Source organism: Paroedura picta, chromosome 11 (assembly GCF_049243985.1).
Source record: "Paroedura picta isolate Pp20150507F chromosome 11, Ppicta_v3.0, whole genome shotgun sequence".
Classification (NCBI taxonomy): Eukaryota; Metazoa; Chordata; class Lepidosauria; order Squamata; family Gekkonidae; genus Paroedura; species Paroedura picta.
The window spans coordinates 24411411-24432914 of NC_135379.1; the positions used below are offsets into that span (position 1 = coordinate 24411411).

The following is a 21504-nucleotide window of genomic DNA, read 5'->3' on the forward strand; positions in this document are numbered from 1 at the left end:
ACCAAACTGGCTCTCTTAGGCATTGTCATATGCTTATGTAGGAAACAAACAAATCTCACAATGCAAACATTTTTTTAATCTCATTCTAAAATGTCTGTTGTGCAAGAGCAAATATTAATTTCAGGAATGTCAAAAAATGCTGTAGCTTTGCCAGCAGCGATAGACTCTATCAAGGTCAGTGGGTTTCTACTATTAATAGTATATTTTTAAAACATATAGCTTGGATACAGCTCCATCTGCTGGATATCATGTTGGCCATTTCCAGGCTCCTGGAACATTATTTCCTGTTAATCTTTTTACCACTAAGTATGAACTGCTGTGCCAGACCAGTGGCTGACTGGATCAAGGTAGCAAGGCTGCATTCACACTGGTTATTTTGAGTCAGTTTTAGCACAGAATCTGTGTCGTGGTAGCATTCGTATTTGAAGCAAGCAAATGCCATGCTAATTGATGTGCGTAGAACTCTCTCCCCTTCCTTTTAAAAATTTATTCAGAATTCAGCAAAATGCACACATTTGTCCACCGTGTGCATTCTGTCAACACAAATATATAGAGTTGTATGTGAAGATTTGATTCCATTGTTGATGGAGCATTTCTCCAGTGCACAGAACCCATGGCAACAGTCCTTTCCCACTAGATAGGTTTCTTGCTCTTGAGGAAGCTCAGGAACCCTTTAGATCAAGCTCATAGATTTAAAGTGGCAGATAGGAATTGAGCCTAACTGAATTATTGTTAGCTGCTGCATTGGAAATTGTAGTTTGTGTTTGCAAAATTATCTGCTTCAGCTGCTACAAAAGTGGTAAAGCTGTTACTACAAAGGAAAGGAATTCTGGCACAAGATTACATTGAGGGCCAGAGTGCAGAACAAGAGATTATGTTATTAACAATGATGTTAATAATTGTTTGTGGATGGATTGGTTACATGTACTGTGCTGTAGCAAGAGATGATAAGTCCTCAGTAGGAGTGAGTGTACCCATCAGCTGAAAGGCTGCAATTGCTGCAAGCTATTTCAGTGGTCCCAGTCATTTCCCTCCATGGGGTGGGGGGTGGGAATGGAAGGTTTAAGTAAGCTGCCAGCCATTTCAACCTAATAGCTGATGGACAGACTCTCTAAGCTGTTAGGTTTAAATGGCTAGTAGCCATTTCAGCAGTACATTTAGCTTCCCCTAGATTGAAGTGCGGGAGCAAAATGGACAACTGATCGATATAGCTGAATATGTTCAAATAAAAACCAGAAAAATCTGGCTTTCATTTGGGCCAGGTATACTAGTATCAAAAACAGATCAGGCTTACGAAATACAAAGTAATTTTCCTAGTTTGGTTAAATGTATTTGGAATATGTAACCTGGACTGCCTTCTGACTTTGCTTTTAATTGTATTATTGGACCCTGGACTGTAATTTTTGGACTGATCTGAGAGCCCCTTCTGTCACACCCTATGGTTACCGGGACTTGCCTCCTACCTTATGGCTAGGCCAATGGGCTATCGGGTCTTAGTTCTTCACATGTGCTTGGATTCTTTGTTCTTATCCTACAATATGAAATCTGAAAACAGTGGCTTATGGAATCAGCCTTTAAGAGCTGAAGCAAAAAGTGGGGGGGGGGGGGAAAATTAAACTCAAGCCTGCCTCTATTCTTGATATCCCTTAGGCGTTTCTTTGCCGCAGATCGTAGTGCTTTCATATTCATATCATAGCAGCATAGCCTCCGGCCTTCTACTTCGCAGCTTGTTGAACGTCAGCCTTGCCTCAAGTCTGGTCCAGTGGGATTTTCAGGTTAAAGGCACCTGTTCACTTGATGCATGAAGACTACATCAAATTACTATGGAACTATAAAAGAAAGTTCTAAATGTAAAATTCTGACAACTGTTTGTTTCTTCTTAAAAATGTGTTTGGAAAGCCAGACATATTTTACACACCAGAAGTTTTAAACCAGGAGTAATTTATGAGGGGAAAAATGTTCAGCACTGTAGCTTCTGATGATACAGCTTTTAACGATAAACTTTTAAAACTGTAAGGTACATGACTGAGAATCTCATAACCCAAATGAAGGGAAGCTATTTTGTTGACACTGACCCAAGAGCAGTCTTCATCTATGAGAAAGGGCCTCTTCTGGGGGAAAGGCATAGTCAGATACTGTCTATACTAAGAAGGACATCCACATCTGCTCAGGCCAAGCTGGCAGAGCAGAAACTGCTCCCACCCCACCCCGATTTAACAGCAAAGTTGTCAAGAGTAGGACTTTGAGGTCAAAGTCTAGGTCATGGCCTCACAGACTCACCCCAACCAGTTGTAGTTTTACATTTTAAGTAACCAACACCTAAAGAATCTTTATGACTGGAGAGTAAAACCACATAAAATGATAATGACAGGATTGCCCATATATAGCAGTGCAACAGTTCAAACAGTGACAAAACATAACCTAGTTAACCACATCCTGATATGTGCCTCTGAGTGCAGCCTAAGCCAAAACACTCAGGTGGGTAGACAGGAGGAAGCAAAGGGGTGTATAGGGGGAGTGGGATAGCTACTCCCACAAATTACTTGCAGGTCCCCCCTTGTATTCCTACGGGATTTGCTGTGTTTAATGTGATCCTGTTTGATTTGATTCCTCGTCTCTGATGGGGACTACCTTACAATGTTTGTTTTATTGTTCATACCTCTTTTGTTCAGAGTAAGCCTACAACCATTTAGTTATGGGGTTCTCACAGGTAGCTCACATCTCCTGGTTAATTACTCCCCCCCTTGCCTTTCACACCCTTTGTAATTCCTGTCCCCTTGGGCTAGCCCGGCACCTGGGCTGTTCCTACTATCTTCTTTATGGTCTCTTCTGATAGTGACCAGCCCCTACCACAACCATGCCAGCCATCTGCAACTATGTTACTCCAAAAGCAATATAGGATCTGAACTGAGGACCCATCCTCAGCTCAAGCAAGTGTAAATTGCTGCTCCAATGCTATCTAGTGAGTCTGATTTTACAATCTTTTTGGGTGTCTTCCAAGGGTGGGTGGGAGGAATCCTCACAGCTGTCAGCAGGAAACCGGCTATTGCTAGATTTTACGAATGGCTGCCTTCTGAGTCTGGACGGGCAGGTTTAAATGCCCTGAATGAAATGAATGTATATAAAAGAGACATCCAGGATTCATTCTGTTGTGGATGGGCCTGTTTCAAAGGGAGAAAGAAAACCCCTGGCCAGGAGTTATTTGTTTGCAGTGCTGAGTCAGGTAAAAATAAAAGAGTCTGACTCAGGTGATAACCTGCTGCCTCGACTGTTGAACGTTGGTGGTGATGGAGTGAGACTGACGCAGGCTGAGTTGATTTGACACTGCCCCGGCTACCTTACTGAACCACCTGCTACTGCTTCTGTTCCACCTCAAGCATTTCAAATAACAACTATTTGAAAAAGCTTGGTCTCGCTATATGCCTTAAAGACCGTTTACGCACTGGGAACTTCACTGCCCCAGTTCCCGTGCAGGAGCACAAATCTGGGCCAGATGAGGTGTACCAGGCCATATGCTCCCCCATGTGGGTGCATGAAGAGATGGGGCAACCTGCCACGACTAAAACTCCAGCCTGCAGCCCAGCATGAAACCTCCAGTGCATAAACGGTCAAAGATACACTTTCCCTTACTCAGTTTCATTGGCAAGACCAGTATCACAACTGCACTGTGTACTTTTGGAATCTGGAACACAAGTCAGATCTCTTCAGACCAATTGACATGCAAGGGCCGATAGACAGGGTGGGATAGGGACACCAAACTTCGGATGGGCCCAGGAATTCTTCTGGAATTGCAACTTATCTCCAGACTACCAGGATCAGTTTCTCTGGAGAAAATGGCAGCTTCAAAGGATCAAGTCTATGAAACCCTGTCACTGCTGAGCTTCCTCTCCTTCCCAAACTCTACTGTCAAATCTTCAAGAATTTCCCCAACCTGAGTCAGCAGTCCTGGGTTGAAGGACTTATTAATATGAACAGATTATCAGTGTATGTGGGATATTCCTGCAGAAAGATGCAAAAGAGATACAGGCCACACTCCAACAATGAATGGTACACGGTGAAGCCTAACTTGGTGTTGGAACAGGTCATCCACATGGTACTTTGTAAGTGCTCACGAGACATGGTGCTATCAAAAATAATTTTAAAACAGCTGTCAGTGGCTTAAATATAATTTCCTTCCCTCTTTGTTAATTAAAGGACTAATTAAAAATATAAATCTCATCCTAATTAAAACATTGAACAGGCTTATTACATAACTTTTTAATGCAGTATTAATACTGATTAATTTTTGTTATTGCTTAAAACAATCTCCAAAGATTGCTTGATATAGCTCTTGGAGCAAAGGTTACAACAGCTGCCGAAACACAGAAGAGGCAGAAGTCAATCTTACCAAAGAGTCTTTCCGGATTATGAGTTTACAGCACAGCAAACACATAAGCACCACACACTCATTCGCCTTCACACTTCGACTAACAGCATTCATCTTGCAAAGAGTCTGATTTATAAAAAGCTCTTCAGATGTAGAATCATAGAGTTGGAAGGGGCCATACAGGCCACCTAGTCCAACCCCCTGCTCAATGCAGGATCAGCACTAAGCATCCTAAAGCATCCAAGAAAAGTGTGTATCCAACCTTTGCTTGAAGACTGCCAGTGAGGGGGTTCCTTTGCTTTTATTTGTGTATGTCTGTATACAGAACTGGTCACTACAAGCTTTGATGCTATCTCCACTGTGATATCTATCTGAGAAGTCCACAAATAAACTTGTTCAGATTTTTTGAACTGAGCTGAGCCCGTATGGACAACAGCCTACGAAAAGTTGAAAATGATGTCATCCAGCCCACTTATTGACGCGAGATACATAACCAAAGGTTTTCTAATGCACTAAATCAATTGCTAACAAAAAACAAGATGCTGCCACACCTCTTTACTGCCTTGATATCTAATCCTTTCTTTTGCAAAAGATGCCTCAATAGCTGAGAGACTCCTTCACGGCAGCTGAAATAGCTAAGACTGAGAAGTCACAGAGCGAGCCAGTTTTTCTCAGCTCTCCCGGAAGCCCCAAACTTTTTTGCAGCAAGCCTCTAAGCTTGTATGGGACACTGAATTCTAAGGTCATTTCCACACATCAGTAAAAATATGCCAGCCGAATGACATAACGCTAAATATAATCACGCCTCCCGGCCCCTCCTCACTTTTTTCGTCTCACTCTTTTTTGCCACCTTTTCATGCGTCTCACCCTCTAGAAGCACTGCTTGAAATGGTAGAAGAGAGCAAAGCACTTAACACGTGACTCTCTTTCGCCTGTCAATCAAGCCAGGCAACCAATCTTGTTTCAATGTTCTAAAGGGCCCTCAATGCCTGCTAATTTTTTAAAATTAATTCTCCTCCACTGAAAGGCCTATGAATCTAATCATACCTGCATAGTGCTTTTTTTAATGCCACCCATTATGGAATTGCGAGTCTTGAGATTAAAGTATTATGATTTAAAAATTTGTTCCTGATTTTGTGTGTGTGTGTGTGTGGGGGGGGGGGACTTTAGAGTGGCATGCTTTGTGTTACAACTTTGGGATAAAATTATTTTTGGCTTTACCTGCACACTTGTATGCCTATTTGTTGATCCAGGTAGTTTGCTTAAAATAAACTCCCCAGAAGGGAGAGGGAGGCAAGTGTGAGGGCGGTGCACTGGAGGCAGAGACACCTTCTTCACCTCCACACCTTTCTTTGGCTGGTGGGCTGCTGGTTGCTCTCCATTAGATAGTGCTACATAGGTTGGTGAATCCACTTTTTGGGATTCACCAACTAGCACTTTAAATTGGAGGATGTAGCTGGCCGTTTACTGCCCAGACGCTGCATATTGGCAGCGTCAGATGGAGGGGCCGGAATATAATGACAATGAAAGGCAAGTATTTCACTATTATAACGGGTGTGGAAATGCCCTAAGGTATCTTCAGTGCACTGATATTTTTTGCTTAATCTTGAATTCTCAGATTCAGCAAAGATTCATTGCTTACATACACATAACTGCGTCATCTCTGTCAAGAGTAGATTTATGGTGCTGGAATGTTACATTTATGTACATGCATAATTGTTCCAAAATTTCAAATTCAAGATGATGTTTTCTAACAGAAGGTCTAATGCTTTTTCCCCAAATGGTTTTCCAAGAGTGTGTTCCCATATGATCCAAGGCACCACATTCCATGGCTAATCTATCAGACACATCTGCAAACTTACTAGGCAGGACCCCAAGGAATATAATTTACAGTAGTCTTTGTCTAATCCAACCTTTGTGTGGAGCTGTGCTTGAAATATAAATCTTCTATTGTAGCCAAAAATCCAATTAAAAAAATTAAAAGCTGTGGAAGGCTGAGGTAGCAAGAAATACATACTCATGATAAATGGATATTGTGTTTTTAAAAAATCATACTGAGTATTTTGAAGCTGCACTTCTCGTAATCAAGCCTGTCTCAATAAACTTGGAGAATGACTCTTGCAGGCAGAGGGCAAGGTACAGAGAGTGTCCCCATAAGAACATGCCATAGCTGGCCCATGACCCCCAGTCAGGTCTTGCATTGGGTGCACCGTGGCTGTGCAGGGAATGTTACAATACACTCAGCCATTTACAGAAACCTGTAGTCTCCTCCCACTTCCTGCAACTCTAGTAGCCCAATCAAGAACTCATGCAAGGACTTTGTTCATTGTGGACCTAGGGAGTGGCAGGCCACTGGATTCCTACAGGCAAGTTTTGTATGCGTGGCGGTGGGTGTTCCGGTTAATATGAATAGATGGGAAGCTTAAAGGCTACCCAGAATATCAATAGTGTCTCCTGTGCAGAGGCTAGCAAAGGGGGAAAAGGGGACAACTGTAATGAACTCTTATGCGGAGCCTCTCTGTGTTTTGTCCTCTTGAAGACACTATGCTCTTTATGCCATGGTGCCTTGAGAGAACATCTCTACATCCAAGGACCATGAAGCATGATTATATGATCCAGATACTGGTTCTTCAGGCATGAGGTCCTTGTACCTTGAAACAAAAGCAAAATGGCAGACCAATCAGAACACATTTTTCTCCATATCCTTCTAAAGAATTGACTCTCTGCACTATAATTACCTGGATTTTTTTCCCACAGATGACTCCAGTGTAGCCAGGACGGCAAGCGCATACATTAGGCCGTATACACATCCCTCCATGCAGACATTTCCGGTTACACACAGCTGAAAAATACGAATGGGTGGTATATTGTTATTTTATGTAAGGAAAAAATCCCCAGGTTAATCTGCAGTAATTCCTGTGCTTAAATGTCACAACCTGGGAATCCATTAGGCAACAGCGCTCATAGTGTAAGGTATTATCTTGTGGTTTGAACTCAGATAGATACGTCTAGTTCAACTAGTTTCCACTACAGAGACTCTCTGGTTTGTCAACAATTCTTTTTTCTTCTTTTGCTGTTTTTCCCCCACTATTGGAAATAATGAAAGATGGGGGCCCACAGAACTGAATCTCTGGTCCAATCTTTTTGAAGCATGAGGAGTGCCTTTTGAGGGGAGGCACCAGAAGCTATGCTGAAATTTTGGTGCCTCTACTTCAAAAAACACCCCCCTCAGACCCATGAATATCCCCAGATAGATTTCCCATTGACTATGATCGTTCCAAAAGGGTATAATGGAGTGGGGAAAAATGGATTTCCAAAAAACAAACAACCCCCCCCCCCACACACACACACACACCGAAGCAACATACTTGTATTGGATTTTTTGTCAATCCCAAATTTTTGGGGGGGTTCAATATATCCAAATTGGGGGGGGATCCCTCAATTTTTTCATGTGTGCACATCCCTATTAGTCATTTATAGGTTATTCGATTTCTCACTCGAACCAATAAATCAATTCTTATATTTGTGTAAATGGTATTAGGCATCCAAGCATAAATGACAAGAGAATTAAGAGTGCCTGATCCTTTGGTTGCTGACACTCTTAACTTGCTTTAGTAGTTTCTTTAAACTATACCAGTAAAGACCACAGTGTTGGTCTCCTGGCGTAATGCAAGCCAGAAACAGTTGCTCCAGCAGAAATACCAATTTTTACACTATAATGCAAGCATTACATTAGACTCACGTGCTTGACAGTGAATTCCTTCCCATTCTGGAGGACAGTGGCAAGTACTTGGTCCAATACATTCTCCTCCATTCTTGCACTTCTGAAGGCATATAGCTGCATAAGACAAGATAGTACACACAAAGAAGGAAAACTTAAATCACTCAAAATCTGTGAAGCAACTGAAGAACTGGACAATTTTGATTAAATTACACCATTTCAAATACATTTGAAAAGATATATCCTTTTTTAACCACACCTTATTTATACATGGCTGCTTTTTAACCTAGGTAATATTGGTTGGCTGGGTTCTTACAAGAATGATATTCATAGAAGGCTCTGAAGTAAATGATAATTACTTTATAAATCAGCACAGGACATTTCTACATGGGTTTTTTAAAGGTCCTTGGATGAGATTATTCAGTACTTTTTTCTACCCGTGAGGCAAGCAAAGCTTTGAGTTTGGCCTGCCCTTGTTATGTTACAATCCACTTTGCCAGTGGAGGTCTAGGTAGGATTTCCCCCCCCACCCCATTTGCTTTCTGTGTGGGTCTGAGGAAGCCTCTTATGATTTCATTTATATCAGTGGAATAAAGCCTCTGGTTTCGGTGTCATAATTTGTCTCAAGACTATGGTGGCTTCTGCAAAGGACTCTTAAGGAGATATGTTGGGCATGTGACATATTGAGCTGAACATCCAACCTTACATGCTTCAGAAATAAGGGGGGGGGGGGAGGAAACAAAAGCATGCTATTTTGCAACTTAAGGTATGATCCCCTTCCATCATTTAGACAGGAAAACCCTGAGGGTCACATTAAGCTGCAGAGAAAAAGATGCCCTCTAATTACAGCTGAATGTAAATTAAATGCTGCGTATTGATGTAGCTTGGCCCCAGTGTTTTATATGTACCCATTTAGCCACAGGCTTCCTTTTTATGTTCCGAGGTGCTGGTAGGAATACATACGAGTGTGGCATCTTTTGCCCCTCCATCCCGAAGGGCAGGAACAAACATTTGGGCCCACGCATCTCCCTCCGTTGATGCACACTGGGTCACAGATACCTGCAACCAAAGCACATTGAGAAATTACTTAATGCCAGTATCAAATCTGGCCGCATTTCCTAAGCATTTTAAACCAGTCTTACTTTTTTCACATCGCCTTCCAATGTAGCCATCAGGACAAGTGCAAACATTTTTTCTCATACAATGACCACCATTCTTACAAGGAGGGTTACAGACAGCTAGAAGAGAAGGGAGACAAAAATTAGAGCCTCCAGTCTTGCACAGCACTGGGGGATGGCATTTTCATTTCCTTCTGCAAGGGTATGAGGCCTACACAAGGATAGGCAGATGGGGGTGTTAACAAAATTCTATCTTGCTTTCTATCAAAAAGAGAAACCCCAGGGACAGGCTGGCATAGAAACCACCCACTAAAAGATAGCAATGTATTTATTTACCCATATATTCCCCAAGTCCTTCCCCAATAGGAACCCAAAGCAACTCACATCACTCTCCTTAATTACGTTTTATCCTCCCAACAGCCTTGTGAGGTAGGTTGAGTGTATGTGTGAGTAGCCAAAATCCATCCGGCAAGTTTCTATGGCAGAGTGGAGATTCAAACCTGGGCTTCCTATATTTTAGTCCAACAACTCTAACCACTACACGGCACTGCCTCTCAGAAGGAATGGAAGGATCTCTAGAGATGGGAACAGATGTCCTGCTTTTAACCACGTCTAATAGACCTGGATGGTCCAGGCTAGTCTGATCGCAGAAGCTAAGCAGGATCAGCCCTTACTAGTATCTGGAATACTAAGGTTGTGATGCAGACACAGGCAATGCCAAACCACCTCTAAATGTCTCTTCCCTTGAAAACCCTAGAGAGAGCTCCACGCCTGCGCGTGTGTGCCCACTGGTGCGCTGATGCCCGCACCTCCCCCCACCCCGCGGCATGGCGCTGGCTGCAGCAGGAGAGCAAACAGCTGCTTTGGGCGCCGAAGTGCCAAACCCTAGGGGTTGCTGGAAGTCAGTTGTGACTTGATGCCAAAAAAACGGCCTTTTGGTGGCGCTACGCCCTATTGGCTTTTGCACTTACATGCATCAACACAGCCCAGAGGACCCTGACATTATGTTTCGAAGGTCTTTTTGTTCCCTTAATGCAGGGGGCAAAATGGATATCTGCAGTGAGATGGAGCAATCAGCAAAAAAAGAAAAAAAAGACCCTTCTCCTCTGCTAAAGTACTTTTTCATTGGCATAAAGGCTGTTATGGCAGTCAAAGAGCACATGCGGATGCAACATTTACTTTCTCGAAATGAAAAAATAAGTTACCATTTTGACAATAGGCACCAAAAAATCCTTTGGGACAAAGACAACTATTTGGTTTAATGCACAATCCACCATTGAGGCATACTGGGTCACATACTGCTATAGAAGACAAAGAAGAGAAATGTAAATATAATTTAAAAAAAAGTTAAATGTAGTTGCATGTCACTAAATAAATGTATTTTACTTTTCCTGAATGCATAATCTTTTAATTAACTTAGTTATAATGAGCAAATAAGAGATGAACTGGTAAATATATTTCAAACTGTTATTGGTAGCACTCTTATTGTTTCTTCCCACTGCCTGCCTGCCCGCCCACAAAGGCTATGCTTATTTACCTACAGTTACAATTATCTTAGAGCCTCTTGTGGCCGCAGAGTGGTAAGGCAGAGACCAGGAGATCTTAATTCACAGAGACCAGGAGATCTCAATCTGATCTTCAATCAATCATTCTAGAGGCTGATACTTCCACAATGCAATGCAAAACAATGCTTCACTAGCAAAGTTTCTATGGGAATCAATCCCCTCTACCTACAGTTTTGCACTAGAATTCTGGCTCTTTGGAGATTTGCATTACAATATTATTACTGCAGATTTACTTTTTAGTTGTTTGTGCTTCTTTTTGTAACCATACATGTGTAGTTTTTTTGCAAGATAATTTCTTCTGGAAGGTGTTTTTTACCTGTACCACATGTGGGGCCATACCAGCCAACTTTGCACTGGCAGACATCTGGAGTAAGACATTCTCCGCCATTTTCACAGTGCCTGTTGCATACCACTGTATCAAGAAAATGTTTAAAAAGAACAAGTACTGCATTGCAAGGACTGAATTCACATATTACAAACCACCTGGACTTGTTCATTTTTAAGCATGATTAATGTCAGATTTACATGTTCAGTTCTGTTGGCTTCTTCCAATTTACTCCTAGTTTAAAATTCTATTTATTGGGGAGGGGGAGGAGTCTAATTGAAGCTTCCTCTTGAACATAATAAATCTAAGTTTTGTCAAAGACTTCCAAGAGCAGGGAGTGTTCACTAACACTTCTATGCACAAGGGAAGTGGTAGCAGTGGAATAGAGTGATTGCATAAGCCCAGCAATAAACCAGATACATGCTCATCACGAACTTCTCTTATACATATAGGAGTTCCACTGTTAAGACCTCTAGTGCTGCTGAAGCAAGAGCATATGGTGGGGCAGGAGGGAGGATATGTGTCCCTGCACAGAAGATAATCAATGAACCAGTAAGGGCAACTTTGTTTTCATCATGCATCTTCTGTGTAGTCCCACATGAGGATTTTAGCAAGCTACTCACAGGGGCATGCTCTTTTGTTCCCAAGCACAAGTAGGGAATGGTTCTGAGGGGATGCATTTCAGCTATGTTGGTAGTGAGTCTTTTTACACATTCCTTCCATTTCTGCTCCTTATTAGGGTTATACAGAAATCTAGGAAGGAGAAATCAAACATGTTCCTGGTAGCACCCTTTTGGCCTCACTAAATATGGTTTCTGGATATATCCTTATGGATATATTCCAGGGCCAGTTTCTCCCCCTGCTGAATCAATCAGATTTAATCTGAACCACCAAGTATATTATCACAATCTGAAATGCCTCAGCATGATGGCTAGGATACTTTTTACTATAAAGACCTATCCAGTGGCAGGTCTGCTCATGCTTAGTACCTCATGTGGTACTGCACAGACGATCACATAATGATAAAGAACTATCACGTATGAGCAACATTCTCTTCCAGATTGGAAGATTATAAAATTTCTTTTCCTCCCCTCAAAGTTGCCTGGAAAGACAGAATGATATATCTGATAGGAAATAATAATTTCAATGTATTGCAGATAAGGCTTGGAATGCATATTGGGTTTTTAGAATAGACACAACATGGTTGTGTTGTTAAATCTTGTCAGAACTATACATATGCTATAATAACTAAATTTAAACTTTTAAAATAGAAACTTCGAAGACCAACCTAATTGACCAAATGCTAAAGCCAGCTAAACTTCACTTTGACTGACCATAGGACAATCAAGCAATGGCAAAACGTGCTGTCTAACTGTTGATCTGATATTTATTGCAGATTCTTCAAGAAGTGTTGCTCATATCATGGTATTAAGTTGCTTTGTTCCCCCAGTTCTCACATTTTTATTCACTTACTAGTTTCACATCGTGGACCTAGAAAACCATATGGGCAAGTGCAAAGGTTTTTAGTTAGACACGTCCCTCCATGTTGGCAAGGTGGATCACAATGGGCTGCAGATGCAAAATTAGGCTGTTTAAGTAATCAGCTTCAAAATGACCATTAAAATAAAAGAAATTCTAACAAAAACATGGGATTCTATTTAATGAGAAGAGTCTGAAGCAGTAATCTTTTAAAAGAAACAATGGCAGCTTCTTCTTGGAATACTGGAAGCAAAGAAAGCCAAATATAATATTTTAGCATGTTCAAACAGAGGTATGGATATAAATGGGTGTACCTCTAATAACATCAACATTGACCATTTATGCACTGGAGGTTTCATGCTGGGCTGCAGGATGGAGTTTTAGTCGTGGCTGGTTGCCCCACCTCTTCCTGCACCCACATGGGAGAGCATTTGGCCTGGTGTACCTCATCCACCGCCAATTTGTACTCCTGCACAGGAGCTGGGGCAATGAAGTTCCCAGTGCGTAAATGGTCCTAGAGGGTATCAATAACTCACTCCATGGTTTTCCAGTGGAGCCAATGGAATCAAAAACCATACTGCAGTTCAAAGATTCTGATTACATTTAATTAGTTTCATGGTAAAAGGGCTCAAAAATGGATCTGAGGCCTCAAGTGCTATTCCAAATTAAGCATCCACTGACTGAAAAATATGCATAGTATCCAATGATTAAATCCAATGATTAAATTATCCAATGAATAAATCTAATAATCATCATCATCATCGTCAGACTGAAGCAGAAAGGGAATTCCTCACTTCTTTCCTCTTGCTGCTAAATGCCACTAAATGTCCAGAAGTTCTGCCAGGGATTGGAGGACCCTTATAACCCTCAGCAACTTGTTTCATGAGTGAGACTTTATCTGATTTACAGTGACATACCAAGCAGAAGACAGACTTCAACAGACTTAAAAAGTATAACTTTGGAACTTTGGAACTCCTGTCTGGTTGGAATGTATTTGCTTGGTGCCCAGATGAACCAATAGATGTGTCTCATCTTCTTTCCCACACCCCCAATTCTAAAGCGTAACCATTTGGAGTCTGACCTCTGTTGTGGCTGGAAGCTCTTGAGACTTCCAGATCTAATTCAAACTTTATGGATGCTTTGAGATCATCATGTGACTCTGGGGTGTCCTTAGTGAGAGGCCTGGTAGGTTGGCTGGCGTACAAAGCAGGAACTGGGAGTCTCACAGATTTTAGTGTGACACTCTTAACCACTATTCTGCACTGGATCTCACTTGACCTTCTATGAGTATATGTTTCTGAAGTCTTCTTTATTTATGATTTTATTATTTGATTCATTTATTATATCATTAATTGTCTTGAAGGGTGATTGTATTCAGCAGAAGGGCTAGATACAGATGTTCTTAAATAAAAATACCCGTCACACTGTTTTTGTGTGCTTTGGAAAATAACACAGTTTCTGGGGATCAATATTCTCAAGAAATCAATACACCTTGTGAGTCAGCTGTAAATGTTAAGGAAGATGTCCAGTTACCTTCATCACAGATGGATCCACTGAATCCTGGGAGACATTCACATACATTAGGCTGGATACATTTCCCATGGTTTTTACACTCTGGCTGACAAAGAGCTGTTTAAAGCAAACATAAATAGTAGATATATGACAAAATTTCAATATTTCTCGTGCATTTCTAAGCAAACTCTGGCTAAATATGATCCTCTGAGTAGTTATACTTACCAACCTGACAACCATGGCCTGAGTAGCCAGATTTGCATCGACAGGTATTTGGTGCCACACATTTCATGTTTTTGCCACAGGGATGCCTGCATATTGCTACAAGAGAGCAGGGAGTAAAGGGAAATGAAATCAGTTGGCAAGCTGAAATGTACTGTAGTGTATTCATTTTCACATAATCAGCTAAAGTCTTGCCCTTGTACAGGCATACATATTTTAATTGCTTTGTGTATTTGAAAGGCTTGTGATGCTCAAGATATCCTACCATTGTCTGGGGTAGTGACTCTTAATCTTTTGTATCATACACTCCACTAACTACTCTACCAAAGAAGATGGGTCCCACTATGCTAGAGTATATATTTATTTTGAAAGGCTTTCTGATATTATATGTATCAGTTAAGGTTTAAGGATACAAGCAATTGCAGGAGCACAATGGATAACTCCTAGCAGACAAAGTCAGCAAGAAGCAGCATGTCAAAAAACATTTGTTGGCAGCAGGGGATTCAGAAAACATTTGGAGCTAACTATGAGCACTGTCAAAAAATCACAGATGGATAACCGTCATTTCCCAGCCTTTTGGCTAACAGCAAGTGTAGTAGACAAGTAATCAATGGCAGGTAGGATCAGCACACCTGAAGTGCCTTTGAAAGAACAATTTCTAGTAACTGTTGTGAAAATCTTGTGTCCCATCAAGACTACTTCTGCGTCGCAAGGAGGTACATGTGTGCCACCAGTTGTAAACCAATGGAAGACTGACACCGTTTTGTTTCTAGCTACTCCACAATCTGTGGGAAACACTGAGTGTTCAACTCCTTATTAGGAAGGGCACAATATGCAACTGGCAGGCAAAAGGCTTTGAACAGGGAATTGCCTTTTGGGGAGTCCATTTGTATAGTTTGACGATCTCATTTACAGGACTGTATTCAGCGTTATAAGTCTCCTCCATTCCCATTAATGCAGTCTTTATTCAAATATAACTCACAAGAGTTTTTGCATCAAGTGCCCTGAAGTGAAACAGTCTGGGGAGAATACTGACCTTCAGGACGTTATTTTCTAAAGCGCACAAGAACAGTCTGAAAAGTGTTTTTATCTACCTATGTAACACCTGTGTTAAGTCATTACAATGATAAAATATATTTGTACCAGCCCCCATCCAGTCTTCAACTTATGCCATAGCTCACAGCAGGAGCTGGTATTCTCAGCTCCGTTAGTAATCTGGGACTCACAGGCTTCTTAGGAGCACAGACAGAATGAGGCACCTTAGAGCTACCCTGTACCAACATACTCAGGATTACTATGATAGGACTGCATTAACCTTTTTTGGCAAGGCACACACACCTGAAAAGGACCTGTTTCTTCACTGCATCACAAAAATTGAGCATCATCATGCAACTATTCACGACACATATTATTCTAAGTATCCATACCTATACATATGACACCATCTCCAAAATATCCAAAAGGGCAACGACCACATCTGAAGCTTCCCTCTTCATCTGATTCACAAGGAACACCAGGAAAACAGGGTGAATCTGCACAGGTTAGTAATTGTGATACTGCCATTGCATCTAAGTCTTTACCTGTCCCAAACCCTTTGGGTGGCACAGCAAATGTCTCAAAGATGGGCTGTACAAAGTTGTCTCTATGCTTGTCAAATGGGCTTTGAGACTTGCTATCACTTTTTCCTTCTGGTTCTTTGATTGTTACTAAGGTCCTATTGATTATGTTCCTTTTGCTGCTCAGCATTATGCTGGCCCCCAAGGGAGAGTACGTCTTCTCCACCTGTGCTAGTGGTGTTGTCCTCCCAGGAGATACTGCATTATTCCTAAATGACACGTTGGGCGCAGAGCCTTTGCCTGTGGTACCAGAATAGGTGTTTGCAGAACTAAAATCAAATGAATAATCCAGGAATCCACTCCTAACAGGCTTTCTAAAAGTTGTTCTCTGTGAAACAAATAATTTTGAAGATACAGTTGTCTTAGCCATAGAAGCTAAGGGAGAGCTCTTGGCTATTTCTGTGGGAATAAAACTTCCAGGAACATCTGCAGGATTAGATGGAAAGTTTGAAGTATTTGGAACCTCCGTAGCGGAATGCTGCAGGAAGCCTGCCAAACAGCAGAGAAGACAGAAAAGCAGCATTATGAGATCTGCATTTTGTACAAAATACTCTGAAGAGGGAGTGTTCTATATTTGACAATTAGGTATCATTTGATGAATGTACTAGAAAAATATACTTTAGGTTAACTCTTTGAACAAAAGCTCCCAGAGCTACTTTCTCTCTAGAGACAGAAAACTGACAGATTCAGCTTGGCAAGCGATCCAAGAAGGTGTGAGGGGTCATATTATTATTTAAATATTTAATTAGCTTATTTTCTAGACAGGGATAGAATGATGATTTCACATGCACAAAAAATACGTATCAATGCAAACCATCTTATGTTCATCTGCATGGAAAAGTTTGAAGCATAATCTAAGAAAAAAATTCAAATGAAAAATAACTAAATCCTCTCTTATCCTTTTACAGTTCTATAAATAATATAAATTCAATAATCCAGGTTTCCGGTATTGTCAGCTGATACATTTAGTTGACATAAAATCAATAAAAATAGACTTACTTAGCTTACTTGAAACCTGCATGTTCATTTAATAGCATGTGAAATATGCAAAGGTGTGCCTCTGTTAATATAAAACCTTCTTCTTCCCCTGTTCTTCACTATCATCAACACAAAAGTTTCTCCATCACTATTCGCTCCCACATACTATGTGGCAGCCTTTTTACGGCCGCTGTGGAAGCAGCATAATGTTTGGCAGACGCAACCAAGGATTCCTTGTAATATCACAAATTACACCAGAGCCCATTTTGTACCACGTGAGAGACATACCCCAGCTGCTTGGGCCAGGCCCAAGAGCTGACAGCATATGACACGGACACTGGGGAACCTGATTTGTTCGTCATTAGCAGATTCTGCCAGCATTGCACACCAAGGCAAACACACTGAAGCAGCTGTGGTAACAAGCAAATGGGAAAAAATGCAAGAAGCATAGCTGATATGGTGCAATTACCATTTCATAGGTTATTCACAATGTATTTCTGATGCCTTCCAACAGGGAATCTATTCCACAGGCAGATACCAAATTAATCTCCCAGTGCAATGAATGGAGAGGATCTCTGTCTCCATATATGAATAGCTAACACTGAATGAATTTCCCTGCTGAAAGCAGATGAAACAGGTTCAGAATGACCTATTAAATAATTGAAACTTGATTCTGTGCCTTTCCTTTTATTACTGTCCCGCCCCATTTTTATTTAGGAGGAGTAAAGAACTGCAATAGGCTGGAGAAAAGGAAACCACCATAGGCATGGTGACTATGCACAAATATGCCCAAGTAGGTCGTTCTCACTTTGGTCCCGAGTCCTAAACCTCACCACATCATAATTTCTAATTTTTTTTGCCATTACCCTTCCCTATATATTGTTAGCCAATGTAGCAGGATGCTTCTCATTTTTACTGGCATTGCTTATGGATGTACACCTGTACATCGCTGCACTCATTAAAAAGACAGCATGGGAAACAGGCAGTTAGACAACTATCAGTTTCTAGTACACAGCAGACAGTTAAGGGCTTTTTCTGGTCCCTTAGCAACAAAGCAACAGTGCATAGAAACTCATAAAAAGCAGCTGAGCCACACAGCCTCAGTAAATTAAGGACAGATCTTTATGTAATAACAGTTAAATATACTCTTCAAAGAGCAGTTGCTGGATATTTCTTAGCTGCTGAAGGCAGCCTACTACAAATATTCTCTCCCTAGCAGAGTGCCCAGTGTGATCCAAATTTTCCCCTTCTTCCAACTAAAGAAAGGTATATGAATAACATAAACCTGAGATCTTTACTTGCCAGAGACATCTTCATCAGTAGGGGCACCAACAACCGTGTATCCATCACTACGGTCACCTTCCTTGCTGTAAGCATCTTCAGGAATTAAAGGATGAGATGGAGCTTCACTTGATGACTTGATTTCAACTATGATATATATTTTAAAAGATTAGCAAACAGCAAATGACTCCTCATTCTTAATTTATTTGATTTATAGGCTACCAGTCCCAGCTAAGCTGGCTCATGGTGGGTTACATATTTAAAACCCCACAATAAAACCCTAATATAACCCCAATAAAATAATTATCCCTCCCTCCTTTTACCTTCCAAACACCACCATTCAACCTTCTTACAGAAACAATATGGCTTTCTAACTCTGGCAGAAAGTATCCTACAGCTATCTAGGGTTGTCAACTGGCCTGGGGGGGAAAATGTCCTTTTTCCTTTACTAGAGCCCTGAAGTACAGAAATTTGCAGTTGAAGGGTCATTTGGCAACCCTATAGCTCTTGCAAGTGTGCAAAGGAAATAGAAACATTGTAATTGGAGCCTATAATAGGCAAGTGTTGTTATGAGAATACCATTACGGACAAAGAAATATTTTCCAGTATTAAACTTCTTGGAAAACATCAATTCTGTCCCTTGGTAAGATTCTTAATGAGCAGCTCTAAGACTTGGGGGCAGGAGGCTGGACAGTAGGATCCTTGTGACCCAGCAGCTTCTTCACTTACATACTTTCAAGTCCCGCTCATGTTATTTCACTGCCTGACAACTTTGCATGACAGTCAACCTTGCTGCAGCATTTTCTCTCCTACTCTCTGGACCTTCACCTATGTCTCAACTCTAAGAGTACAAACAGTTCCACAGGGCCTGCAAAAGGGAGTTCTTCCGCCAGGCATTTGGTTGAGACCAGGCACAACCAACAGCGAATGAAGGGCCCCTGCTTCCCCCTCCCTCCCAGAACTCCACCAGAGTGCTCTGGACCTGTTTGTACCGCTTTACTGTAGCATTGTTTACACTGTTTATTGTTACAATTACCTGTTATTAATATTATTGTACGGTTATTCATGTGTTATAGATTATTTTATGTATCGTTCATATGTTCCATGTAAACTGCCCTGAGCCTCCAGGGAGGGCGGTATATAAATTAAAAATAAATAAATATACTAAATGGGTACAGGAGGCTGTAAATTAGCACAGGATTGTACTTTAAGACTCATTTCAGGCATCTCCCCTTCCTCTATTATTTCAATATAGGAAACAGAGACATGCCACTAACTAAACTAGAAGGAGATACTCTTAATCCACTGTTGGGGACCACAGTTAAACACACACTGCCATTTTTTTTTTCTTACAGCAGCAACCAAGTCTAATAGCAGTTAGTACTTCTTCTGTGCAATACCTTCCCTGCTGCTGCTTTGGAGAAAATAGCAGCTGGATGTAACTGTGGAGTCAGTGGCTGTCTTCCAAAGAGCAATGTTAAGCATGTATGAGTGTGACTAGTGCAACAAACAACACTCTCAATTAAATATAAGATGATTGCAATCCTATATAGAGGGGGGAAATTTCCCATTTTTACCATAGCATACTTTTCCATCTCCATAAAGGCCTTCTGGGCATGGGCCACAATAATAGGAATCTAGAGTATTGAAGCAAGCCACGCCAGGGAAGCAGGGGCTTGATTTGCACTCATCAATATCTTCTCGACAATGCCTGCCTAAACAGAAACAGAGACATTCAGGAAAATGGAGGGAGCCATTTCAAATGTTTTATTTTGCCTCAAGGGAAAAAATGCCACATTAAGTATCCCATTCTAAGGATTTGCAATTGTCTGAATGGAGAGGGAGCCCTAGCTTTTTGACTGATGAAAACCACAGGTATGCCCCCACTTCCACCTTGGATTTCATGCAATGTGTTATATGCACAATTAAATGTTTTAGTTTTTGAATGCTGGTTTCCTCTAAGCTAGAAACACCATCCATAAAATTCTGCCCTCTTCCTCAGTGGTTTTAAAAGGCACATGTGAAGACTGGTAAGCAATTTCAAGAAAATGTTTGTTTTGCTTAGGTAGAAAATATCGTAACTAAACCCTGAAATCATGCATGTAACTGAAAAATTGCTGTGCAAATTCAGAATATAGAATAATTCACCCTGCAGTCCAGGTGTACATCTGCAGCTGAAGCTGTTTATTCCATCCAAACATCTGCCAAGACCACAAGGACTAGATGCGCAGTCATCAACGTTCACTTGACAAAGGTCACCCTCAAACCCTGGCAAGCAGACACAAATATATTTCCCACTTCCAGGGGGGAAACTGACATCTGTCACACAAGAACCACCATTTAAACAGTCACATGGTTTCACGGTGACCTACAAAATACATACAAGTAAACACAGCGGGTTACTATTCAAGACCTAGAAATTACATTAGTAAAAGACTTACGGCAACATGGTAGGTCCAACAATTAACAGCAATTACTACCTCTATTGTTCCTCTGGCTTCAGCACTGCAGTCATCTGTCACAGTAAAGGTAAACTGCTGAGTGTTTTTTGGTACCGCCTTCCATATCAAGAGTCCAGCAGGAGAAAGCTTGGCACTCGAGGGCCCAGAATTTAGTGAAAAGGCAATGGCAGAGCCTTCTGGGTCTGTCGCCATGAACTGATACACAAAATTCTCTCCATAAAATGTTTGCAGCCTTTCTTGGAGATTTTGAATTACAGGAGGTTGGTTATCTGAAACAAAGAGTTGTAGTGTGCTCATAAATACAAAAAATGGCTGCCATTGAGAGGATTATTCAGATGTTTGGGGGGACCCACCTGCTGTTTTTCACAAGCCATTGTACTGAGGAATACTGCTTGGGCAGCATGGTAGGAGTGGTGGACTCTAATCTGGAGAACAGGGTTTGATTCTCCACTCTTCCGCATGCAGCCAGCTAGTGACCTAGGGCTACACAGTTCTCTTAGGGCTGTTCTCACAGAAAACTGTTAGAGCTCATTCCATGTGCTTACCTTACAGGGTGTCTATTGTAGGGAGAGGAAGAGAAAGGTGTTTGTAAGGCACTTTGGGACTCCTTTAGGTACTGAAAAGTAGGGTATACTTTCCTCTCTCTGGCTGATATCTTGCTGGTCTATATTATATTTAGTGACTGTTCATCAGTGATGTTTTTGCTGCTTTCCTTTGTTTTATTCTTGTAATGATGCTGGTAACTTGTTTCATTGTGAGTAGCTGTGGAAACTTTCATTGAGTGGTAGGAAAAAAGTTATTTCAATAAATGTTCACCCAACGGAAAGAAAATGTGGACTAGCCTCCTGGGTCTTTACTT

The 21504-nt window shown here is 41.3% G+C and overlaps 1 protein-coding gene across 4 annotated transcripts in view; it reads right to left on the reverse strand.

The window, feature by feature from the left end:
• Positions 1–1763: 1763 nt before the first annotated feature.
• The window catches only part of VWDE (von Willebrand factor D and EGF domains), a 57213-nt gene continuing 37472 nt past the window's right edge, over positions 1764–21504 (reverse strand). Inside the window, exons 17-31 of one of the 4 annotated variants that reach the window (XM_077304486.1) lie at positions 20664–20914; positions 20332–20551; positions 19761–19898; positions 18205–18330; positions 15736–16413; positions 14312–14407; positions 14108–14203; positions 12569–12664; positions 11087–11182; positions 10411–10506; positions 9230–9325; positions 9051–9146; positions 8109–8204; positions 7105–7208; positions 1765–7017 (exon numbers count right to left, since the gene is read on the reverse strand). In XM_077304486.1, the coding sequence (XP_077160601.1) occupies positions 6997–7017; positions 7105–7208; positions 8109–8204; positions 9051–9146; positions 9230–9325; positions 10411–10506; positions 11087–11182; positions 12569–12664; positions 14108–14203; positions 14312–14407; positions 15736–16413; positions 18205–18330; positions 19761–19898; positions 20332–20551; positions 20664–20914 (2306 nt within the window). In that variant the 3' untranslated portion in view covers positions 1765–6996. Of the gene's footprint in view, positions 7018–7104; positions 7209–8108; positions 8205–9050; positions 9147–9229; positions 9326–10410; positions 10507–11086; positions 11183–12568; positions 12665–14107; positions 14204–14311; positions 14408–15735; positions 16414–18204; positions 18331–19760; positions 19899–20331; positions 20552–20663; positions 20915–21504 lie in introns of all 4 variants that reach the window. The other 3 variants (XM_077304488.1, XM_077304489.1, XM_077304487.1) reach the window with 3 other exon arrangements.